At 49.4% G+C, this 10,720-nt stretch overlaps 1 protein-coding gene across 1 annotated transcript; it reads right to left on the reverse strand.

The window, feature by feature from the left end:
* Window positions 1–9,403: 9,403 nt before the first annotated feature.
* HES5 (hes family bHLH transcription factor 5) lies at window positions 9,404–10,389 on the reverse strand. The gene is made up of 3 exons (XM_041463667.1): window positions 10,324–10,389; window positions 9,841–10,018; window positions 9,404–9,672 (listed from the first exon to the last, which is right to left on the reverse strand). Exons 1-3 carry the CDS (start codon window positions 10,387–10,389, stop codon window positions 9,404–9,406), a joined length of 513 nt encoding a protein of 170 aa, XP_041319601.1.
* Between the last annotated feature and the right edge of the window lie 331 nt (window positions 10,390–10,720).

The raw sequence follows: 10,720 nt of genomic DNA on the forward strand, positions 1-10,720 counted from the left end.
GCCCCGCCCACCAGCGGGGGCGGGGCCTTGAGCCTGAGGGACTCCGCGGTGAGGGGGGCGGAGAGACCCCGGGAGGAACCGGGGAGAACGGGGGGACAGCCCGGGGAGGGGTCGGTGAGACCCCGGGGAGAACGGGGGGACAGCCCGGGGAGGGGTCGGTGAGACCCCGGGGAGAACGGGGGGACAGCCCGGGGAGGGGTCGGTGAGACCCCGGAGCCGGGGATTGCAGAGAAACCCCGGGGAGGGCAGAGAGATCCCCGAGGAAAACTGGGGGAGAACGGGCGGAGAGACCCTCAGGGGAAATTTTAGGGGGACCGCAGGGAGGGGGTGATGAGACCCCCGGGGCCAGCTTGGGGGGACGGGCAGAGACCCCGGGGCAGAGATCCCGGGAGGAGCGAGGGTGGGGGGGACAAGGACAGAGCCCTGGTGGGGTCGATGGGACCCTAGGGGAGGAACTTGGGGGAGATGGGGGGAGAGACCCCCGGGGGGAATTGGGGAGAACGGGCAGAGACCCCCGGGGAGGGCAGAAAGACCCTGGGGGGAGCTGAGGAGGGGGAAGAGTGAACCTGAGGGAGGGCAGAGAGACCCCCGGGGGGAACTGGGGGGTAATGGGCAGAGAGACCCCCGGGGGAAGCTTGGGAGGGGGGGAGAGAGACCCCCGGGGAGGACTGGGGAGAACGGGCAGAGAGACCCCCGGGAAGGATTAGAGAAAAGGGGCAGAGAGACCCCTGGGGGGGACTGGGGAGAACGGGCAGAGAGACCCCCAGGGAGGGCAGAGACCCCCGGGGGGATCCCCGGTAGCTCACGGGGGTCCAGGACAGCCCCACTGTGCGTGTCCCCTGTAGCCAAACCCCTGAATTTTAACCCCCACCAAGTGTTTCCATGTGATTTATGACCCCGACACATCTCCAAGAATGTGAATTTGTGCCTTGGGAAACTTTATCTCTTAATTAAAAGTAGTTTCTGTGTTTGGTGTCCCTGCCTGTTGGAGTTAGGTGATATTGAAAGTCCTTCCCAACCAAACCATTCCATGATTTTTTTCACCCTTGCAGTGAGCTTTCTTGGCTCTGAATTCCCAGAGAATTGGCTGCTCGGGCGTGCTGTTATTTTTGTCTCACATTGAGAGAGCTGGGGTTTGATATTCCCGAGCTATGGAAATCAGCATTGCAGAGGTCCCAATGGGAAATTCGGTGTTAAATCTGAATATCTTTGCTTTCACTGGAATCTGTCTCATGTCAGTGGACCACAGGGAAACCAGCTGTAAAAACTACTTAAAAAAAAAAGAATAACTTTGGATCGATTAAGCAGATTTTTATTTATTTTTGACCGCTAAAAGTTTCTGCAACTTCTGACATTCAAGATAACTCTGGCACGGGTCATACATTGGTGCAGCTTGCACAGAACACATCAAAACATCCTCCAAGGACAGTAACAAATTCCCATTTTCCCCTGGCAAAAGGGTACCAAAAGCTAAATATAATTTATACACCCGCCTTTCACGAAAGACTTAAATATTTCTTTCATAATGGACAGCACAGCTGTAACTTTCAGTCCTACAAGGACACAAAAACGAGCCCCTGCCTTTACAAAAGGCACACACGCATCCTGAACCTCACAAACAGCCCTGGCTCGTGAGCAAGACATCCCGAGGAATTTCCTCTACACCGTTTGGGATATGGTTTAACCATTCTCAGAGCGTGCTCAGTACAGACTATAAATATTATAGATTATAAATATTATAATTATAAATATTATAGATTACAAATATTACAGAACCCCTCGTGGCACCGTGGGAAAGGCCAGATTCCCAAATGTGTCCAGTGTGACACATTCCAGCTGTGGATGCCCTGGGAGGGAAAGGAAAGAGGAAAAGGCTTTTTTTGGGAATTCTGACCGTCCCAGGGGTTCCAGCTTTCCCAGCAGAGCTACAAGGACAACCTCGCAGAGGCTGAGAAGAGCCGAGCGGCCCCTGCATTCCTCCCAGCGGGAGGATACAGCTCACATTCCCTCGGAACAACTCTCTCTCCCCGCGGTGGGATGGCTGCAGTCCTTCTGCGAGAAGGGGAGCTCACATCCGTGCAGGGCGACGACCTGCAAAGGGGGAACATCCTTCCCTACTCGTGAGAGGAGCGGGGGCGACTTGTACAGCAAGCCGCGGTCTCCTCTGGAACACGGGAAACGCCCAAAAATCGCGGAATCGTCACATGCCGGGTTTGGCATCGCTTCGGGGCTGCTGGTTTGGCCCGAGGCTGGTGGCTGGAGGTGGGTGCGAGGAAGAAGCGGAGTCCCCAGGTGCCACCTGTGACCTCCGGGAGCCGCAGCTCAGCTTGCCCGTGGAACGGGACGGGAATTCAGCCCGTCAGGATGATCCCGCTGCGGGCTGCAAGGGCAGGGGAGGAGAAAAGGGTTACACGGGGGTGTTACACAGCCAGAGCTTTTCCCAAAGGAAAAGGCAGTGAGAGGGATGGGATGGGATGGGATGGGATGGGATGGGATGGGATGGGATGGGATGGGATGGGATGGGATGGGATGGGATGGGCAGCACTCACCTCGCCCGTATCCCGGCTCGCTCACAGCCATCCCCCCACGATTTCGCCTTTCCCCCGCTCGGAGTTGGGCTGGCGCCTCTGAAATCCCTTCTCCAGACAGTTCCAGCTGCTGTAAATCCCATGCGGGGTTCCCGGAGCTGTAACACAGAAGGGAAGGTGAGGGAAGGTGAGCAGCGAGCCTTCCCCTCCCCGGCTCTCAGCGCCGCAGAGGTGCTGCCCTTCCCGGCTCTCAGGTACTCACTCTGCGCTTCCCTCCGACCCATGGGATGCTGTCCTGCTTTAGGGCAGATGTCCAGGGAGAGAGCAGCGTCATCCCAAGGGCTGCTCCCAGCTCCGAGTGGGGCAGGCAGCCGGGATCTGCCCTATTTATACGCAGGGGCCGCATTACAAAAGTCTGGGTCCGGAGCGAGCCGGAGTTTCCCACAGTCGCCAGCCAATCCATGCGTGCCCGGGACAATGGGAAAGCATCCATTACAGCATGGCAAATTGACTGTGAATTGCCTGGGGATAATACCCCGCTCCCAAAGGAGCAGGTGGGCTGGGGAGTGTGGGACACAAAAGGGTTTGGCATCGCGGCGCTGGGCAGGGAACGTGGGAAAGCGTTGGCCGTCATTATCACCCGGCTTCTGCCTGATGTTGGGAGCGGCAGCATCTCAACGCGCTGCCTTTTCCCAGGCTGGGCTGAAATGAAGCACAGAAGACTGATCCCAGGAAGAGATAATGCTCTGCGCCCCAAAGAGAGGTTGAAAAGGGAAAGATGCAGAATTAGAGGGACTAAACCCTTTCATTGACATTAAACCGTGCTCAGATGAATACAGTACCAGATAATTTTCAGGCAAGGAGGGACTAAAATCAAGGGAAGAACCCTTCAAACATTAGCTTGAAATATTTTCCTCTCTGTTGTTTAAAGTCCCTCTGTAAGTTATACCCAGAGCTCTTCCTTGCTTTTGTTTGGGTAATCTGGGCTTTCCTACAGCAGCCCGTGGCATGTCGTGATTGTGATGTCTTTCCCAAACACGTCCTGTTTAATTTCATGCCACTTTGTAAATGCCTCACTGTTCCTGAGTCTCCACCTGAATATATTTCCCGTTTCCAGACATCTGAGAGGGAGCGAAAAGTCAATTCCTGACTATTATTTTGCTATATTGTCCCATTTTCAGGATGTACCCAGGTGTGAGGCCCTCCTGTGACTGTGCTCAGTCTTGGGATTTCTCACCTCTGTGATGAAGGAGAAAGGACCAGGCAGGATCCTGGATTGGAGCTGCCTTGGAGCAATATTTATTTATTTATTTTCCAGGCGGTTTTAAGCTGCCAGCTCAGGTCTGCTGCCCCCTTCCAGCACGACCCAGTACAAACCCCGTCATGTTCAGGATCTGCCAGTCAGGCATGGGAGGCCTCATGCAGTTTTTAAATACCTGTTTCTTACAACTACAACACTGATGGAAACCCTCCTTATTTCTTGTGTTTGCCTTTCAAAATCAGACAGGAAACCTCTGATTTAATAATCAGAGCATCCCTCCCCTATGTCTGTGGATACCTGGAGAGCAAAGTGTGCCATCACACAGAGGGCTGGTGAATAAAAGGATATAATTCTACTAAAGATGATCCTGTAATCCATTATTAACCTGAAGGTTTTAAAGCCTTTTTCACTGCCTGGATCCTCATGGATTTGCATAAACCAGGTGTATTCCCTCCCCAGCCCAAAGACAATTTATGTTTAGATTAATCACTTAGGGTGTAGCGATTTTAATTCTTGATGGTTGTCAAAATTATAACTGAACACCATGAGTCCCATTCAAAATCAGCTTGCTGAATTATTTTGTGAGCTTGTAATCTGCAGTATTCCTTGGAGCTGGGACTATCCCTGGCTGCATGTGTGGGAAATGGATTTGTAGAAAATTCTTAAAATTTGATAGAAGGTTTATATAGTGTCTATGTATATGCAAATTTTGAGATAAGAAATATTGACTTAGAAATATTATAGAATAGGATAGACATTATTGGGAGAGAAATCGAATTAGAAATAAGTTTTAAAGGATGGTTTTGTAAATAAGGTTAAAAATTTTAGAAAAACAGAATTATGAAAGATGTATTGTAGTAGGACTTATGAGGGGTAACTTTAGATGATTGGTTTTAAGGTATTTATAGTATGGTGTGGTTAAAGCTGATAGGCTAAGAAACACATAGTGTATTGTAATTAAAATAGTTAACTTCTAATATTATAACAACAAATCATAACTTTATAAATTATATTACTATAAGTTTATAAATTATATTATAACAACATGAATTGTAACATCTGTGCTATCTCACCCTTCTCATAAGACTCGAAACTGAATAAAAATTTTTAAAACACCTCTCAGTTGCCCCATCTGTGGTTCGGAAAAAGCCATAATCCGACACTGGAGTTTTGTCTCTTATTTTATCCCTTACTAAACTTTACAATAATTCTTTATCCTGTTTTTCACAGGTGCAGACTCAGTCCCCTTCCTCCTGGCTCCTGTCAGAGCAGTTCCACTCCCCCGTGCCTGCCACATCTGCACCCTCTGTGTGCTGCTGTGGGGTGAGAGAAGCAAATATTCCCCCTGGTTGGTTTGGTTATTAAGACCTGAAAATTTAATGGCAACAGCATTTCCTAACTGGTGGTTGTGAATAATAAATTGTCTTGGTGGTTGTGAATAAGAAATTGTCCAGACTTGGGCTGTCCTTACAGTATATTGCTGTATATATGGAGTGCAGAATGACCTCCCTGCAAGGACTTAAGCAAGGAAAAATCATCCTCTGCTGTAGGAAGTCCATTTAGTCCTTGTTAAAACTCTGTAATTAGTTTGCTCAGTTTGGTCTTTTTAAAAAATCCCACTGTTGGTGCAGCAGTCTGTCCCCCTGAAACGTGTTTGTGATCCAAATCCTTGTCCCTGGGAGGAGTTTGTGCCTTGGACTGTTGCTGCAGAGCCAGAAAATTGGACTGTCTGAGGCTCAGAGACACAATTTTTCCTGGTTTGGGAAGGAAGGATTAAAAGAGACAAATCCCAAAAACTGCCAAACATGGAGCTGACTGAACAACAGGACACAATAATTCCATTTTTTGGAGCGGGCTGTGAGATCTGGAGATGCTGTGGGCAGAGGCTGCTCCTCTGTAAATCCCACCAAACCCTCAGCTGCATCACGAAGGTGCTGTTCCCAAAATCACAGCCTGCCAGGGGCTGTCCCTGTCTGTCCTCAGAGCCCAGCAATGCCAGGCAGGAGCTTTTCCCATCTTCATCACCTCCAAGGGGAGCTGCTCCCCGCTGACCCTGAGCTGTGGGGGGATTGCTGTGAGCTGAGGAACAACCCCAGGGATCCAGGAAAGGATCCAGCCACCCCAAGACTGCCATTTTAGGCTGGTGTCCATGACAATCCATAAACCAGAGCAGCTGGAGGATCTCCTCCCTGAGGAATTGCTGCTGAGCCTTTCTGCTCCTGGTTTACGGGTGGTGGTTTCAGCCCAGGTGTCATTTACTCCACACAGTTTGCACAAAAGCTGCTACTGCTCGTAACACCAATTGGCAGCTTTCTTAGCCCATAATTTTCCATGGAGGGGAGCTCAGTGTGCTGCAATGGAGCAACAGGTCTGGAGGAAGGTGGAAGCCCAGAATTTCCTTGTCGGTGTCACACAGATTTAAAAAGCAGGGCCCTGTACCTCTGTGGCTGTGCTTCCAGCACACAACTTGATGGCTTGCACTAATTTTAGAGCGTTTTTATTTCAGGCCATTTCCTACATTCATGCCAGCCTGTCTCCCAGGTGCCATTGATGGCGTTTTTAAAGAAATAATTACGATTTTTAATGTTTTTTTTCCCCTTCCTTGTGCCTTCCTTAAATGGTTTTAAAATCTTTCTGACAACCCCTCTTGAGACACCTATTTAGTGTCAAAGAGCATAACGTTCCCAAGTTTTAAAAGGGGCTTCGAATAATGCTGATCGATCAATGTGCTCCTTGGGAAAATAGCTCTCCAGATGGTCCATCGGGACAGGAATTGCTGCTCGTCACAATGCGGAGCCAAAAAGCGTCACTAATGTGGGCTGTTGTGAGGCACGCTTCCTTTGTGGGCTTCTGAATGCCCTAAATAGGGAAGAAAGTGTGGGAAACTCCGAGAAACTCAGGCCCACACTCTGAGGTTAATAGGGGCTTTGTCAGGAGAGTATTCCCGAGCTGTGGGATCAGCATAATCAACAACATCTTCCCTAAGGGTGGGAATGTGTTGGGAGCAGGGGAGACTCACCCCAGGGGCCGGAGGAGCCCTAAGAAGCTTTGAGTTCAATTATGAGAAGTGATAATAATTAATAAATTGTAAACATAACCTTTGCTGCGCAGGGCCGGGCAGGCTGGAGGTCTGGCTTTTAGCTCTGGGCTAATTGGTTAATTAAAGCCCAGAGGGGCAAGGCTGGGCTTGGTGGAAAGCAGAAAGGGAGCACTTGCACCACAAAAAGCAGCTTTCCCAGCGGGGTTTGGTCCCTTCCCAGCACCCAGGGAGGAGGAATTCACTGTTTCTTTCCCTTACACTAATTTTTTTTTACACAACGTGCAGAGGTGCTGCCAGCTGTGACCCTCGAGCCTGGTTCCTTGGGTGGAATCCCATCCCCAGAAGAGCAGCAGCCCGCTCCTTGCCACGTGTGGCTGTGCTGCCAGCGCTGCACATCAGGCTGGGCTGGGCTTTGGGGCACATGGCACTGCAGCTGAGCCTGAACTCCCCCAAACCGCCCTAATTAGGCTTGATTTAAAACCCCACAGGCACGGGCAACAGCTGGAGTTTTGCTGGGATTCAGAAGCCTGTGCTAATTGGCAAGGACAAGTTGAGCACAGCGAGGTTGAAGTGAGTTCTTCAAGCTTGCTAAGCAACCATAAAGCCCAAAAATATCTCTTGTGAATTATTTAGCAGTTCATTAGGAAGAATAAATTTGGAGCACTGGTAGAGACCTGTACCAAACCCCCCTTGCACTGCACTGGCAGAGAAGAGCACTCAACCAGTCTGTGCACAAATAAAACCAAAATGATCCACGGCCCAAAATAAGGCAGAGCAGCACATCCTTGTTTGGCTTTTGGGGATTTTCTGTGTGGTTAACAGAGGATTTCACCGCAAACCCAAGGAGCACTGGGCAGGTTCAGTGCTGGATGCAGTTTGATCTGTCAGATCAAACTGAGCAGATCTCAGGTTGCTCTGTGCTTTTGACAAGATCAGGTATTCAGTGTTTCCTTTTGTTTGGGAGCAAACCCTGAGTGCTTGAAATGCAGCTTTTCAAGGGCACCTCTCCCAGGGAGTCGGAGGAAAGTTGGATTGTTGACCAAATGTGTTTGGTGCTGTTCCTGTATCTCTGGAAGAAGGAGAGTGTCCCCTGCCATAAACCCAAACCAGTGAATTACTGTGGTTAGAGAATAGCTTTGTGAAATGATTATTTGTGCAGATTTGTTTTGAAGAGGAGGTAAAATAAAAGGAAATAATTTAGGAGAGGAAATGCTTTCTCAGCCTCTCTTATCTAATTATCCTTTAGCCATATGTGGGCTAATTTCACTTCAGTAAAGGGAGCCTAGCAGAATTTGTGTCATAAAATTAAGACACCAAAAATTAGTTCACCCCATTGCAGGTAGTTTTAAAGATCCCCAAGCTGAGGCAGGTGCCAAACTATTTGGAAATTATTGGGAAATTTGCACAATACAGGCAGAAAGCACAAGGCTGATCTCAGCTTGGTGGAAAAATTAGTGGGGGAAATGAAGTGGCTGTGGAATGAGTGATTTGTTGGGAGGCTGAATAGGTCACTGTTAAATCTGAAAGGTTGCCACTTCTCAGCACCTCACTTCAGATTCATTTCCATTTTGATTTTTTGCTAATTTTTCCAGAGGTTGCTTCCTTACAGCATCTGAAACCCAGCTCTGCCAAAGGGATTTCACAGATGTAATTCATGTATTGGAGTGAAGGGCTCAGAACTGACACCTCCTGAGGCTTCCCCACCACAGGAGAGGCTGCAGGCACCCAGTCCAGCAGTGTCAGCCCTTTTAATCATTCCAAAGCAAAGCATTAATGACTAAAACCATTTTTATTGTACTGTACAGTGAAGACATGCAAGCTGAACATCACACAGGATGAATACATCACAACTTTATAAAAGCTTTTTAAGCTCCTTAGCATGCTCAGTGGATGATTATAAAGTACTTATTGCCTCCCTTCCTCCCCCTTTTCCTTAAGGTATAGCAGAGGTATTTCCTTTACAAAAGGCACCAATTATCCCTCACATGAGAGCAGCACAAAGTGACATGAAGGGAATTGTCCCTAGAGCTCTCTGTGATCATCACAACTTTCTGTAAGAAGGATACTAAAAATAGCAGAGGAGCTTCAGAGGAATCAGCATTTCTTAACAACATCTTTCACTCAAAAGGGAAAGGCTGAATCCTCTCTTTATGATACAAAACACATTCTCCAAAGGGCTCCTTCTTGAGGAAGGTCAATACATTATCTGGAGACAATGGAGCACTTGAACCTGTGACCCAGGCAGTCAGCAGAAAGATTTCAACTGACAGCCACAGGCTCAGCAGCCTGTGATGGAAACCAAAGGTCATTTGCTCTCTAAATCACCACAGAACTTGGTCCTGTCTTTGGCCAGGAGCCACCAATAAAAGCAACAAATTTGCTGCAAGATATACCCGGAGTCCTTCACTATGAAGGGAAACCACCCAGCGACCCTCATTTCTGGTGACAGAAAAACAATAACCGCCCCCTCCTCCCACCTTTGGAAAGCAATGTTTCCTACTTCAAAGAGGAACTAACAAACCACAGGTCCCTCTAGTTTTTGGAGCAAAAACGTGGGGATAAAGTTCAGCAGGTCTACCAGGGTCTCCAGATGGTGGGAGCAGCAGCCACGCTCTTCTGGGCAGGCTGTTTTCTGGGAAAAACACAGGGAGACAGGGGGGAGCCACGCAGAGCTGCAGAGTAGGAGGCATCTGCACCCAGCTGAGCCTTGCAGAAGTGCTTGATCAGCTGGACCTGGGTCTCCTTCTTGGGCTCGTAGTAGGACAGAAAGTGCATAGCTTCCTTGAGGCACCGCAGGTACCCGCTGTTAAAGTCCTGCTCTGGGTTCTTGTGGACGAATGCTGAAAGAGAAAGAAAAAGCAAACGCAGAGGGTTAAAATCATGACCAAAACATGGGGCAGCGATGATTTGTGGGTGACTTTCATGTGCACTGCTCTCCTCGGGGTGTCTGGGAGGGCACAGCCCTGGGAGCAGGTCCAGGTGTGCAATACCTGCTCTGCACTCACTTTTTTGGTCCTGCAGCTGGCTCTGCTGCTTCAGGTAGCTGACAGCCACTTCCAGGATGTCGGCTTTCTCCAGCTTGGAGTTGGGCTGGTGCCTCTGGAACTCCTTCTCCAGGAGCAGCTTCAGCTGCTCGATGCTGCTGTTAATCCGGTCCCGGCGCATTTTCTCCACCACCGGCTTCCTCAGCTGTGAGAGAGGGAGCAGATCGTCAGGGATTTGGTGAGACCTGACCCAATTTCCCCTCTGATGCCCTGATACACCCATCTTCAAAGACACTTTTTTTTTTTTTTTTTTTTTTTTTTTGGCAGGATAGCTGTGTGATGATGCCTACCCATTCCCCACTCATTTTAATTTTTAAAAATCTATAAAATCCCTCTTATCTCTCTTTAACATATTTGCTTTCCCCCAGACCACTTCCCCCTCTTCTCCCAGGTAATATTTATTTGCTAGAGGCAAGCCAGCCTTTCAGTCCCCTCTGGGGCTCTACTTACTTTATTCTTTTCCTTTGGCAGCAGCTTCTCCTCCATGTGGATCATGAGAGCATTGCTGGGAGCCATCCTAAGCACTGAGCCCTGGGCACAGACCCCAGGCAGCTGCTGTGCCGAGTGTGAGGAGATGCTTTGGCAGCTCCCAAGTGCCTCTATTTATACCCGGGGAGCCGGGGCAGATACGTGAGTGTTGGGATGGCTGGTGTTTCCCACAGCCCCGCAGCCAATCCAGGCCCGCAGAGGGACAATAGAGGAAGCATCCATTAGTGCATGGTACATTGATTGCCAATGCCCCGGGGAGAATAACCTTCTGCCCACGCTGCTGGTGGAGTGTGCGGGGCGTGGGGAGCTGGGAAAGCACCGAGCCTCCAGCTGGTTGGGCTGGGATCAATGGCATTCC

Source organism: Pyrgilauda ruficollis, unplaced genomic scaffold (genome assembly GCF_017590135.1).
Source record: "Pyrgilauda ruficollis isolate IOZ18807 unplaced genomic scaffold, ASM1759013v1 scaffold169, whole genome shotgun sequence".
Taxonomy (NCBI): domain Eukaryota; kingdom Metazoa; phylum Chordata; class Aves; order Passeriformes; family Passeridae; genus Pyrgilauda; species Pyrgilauda ruficollis.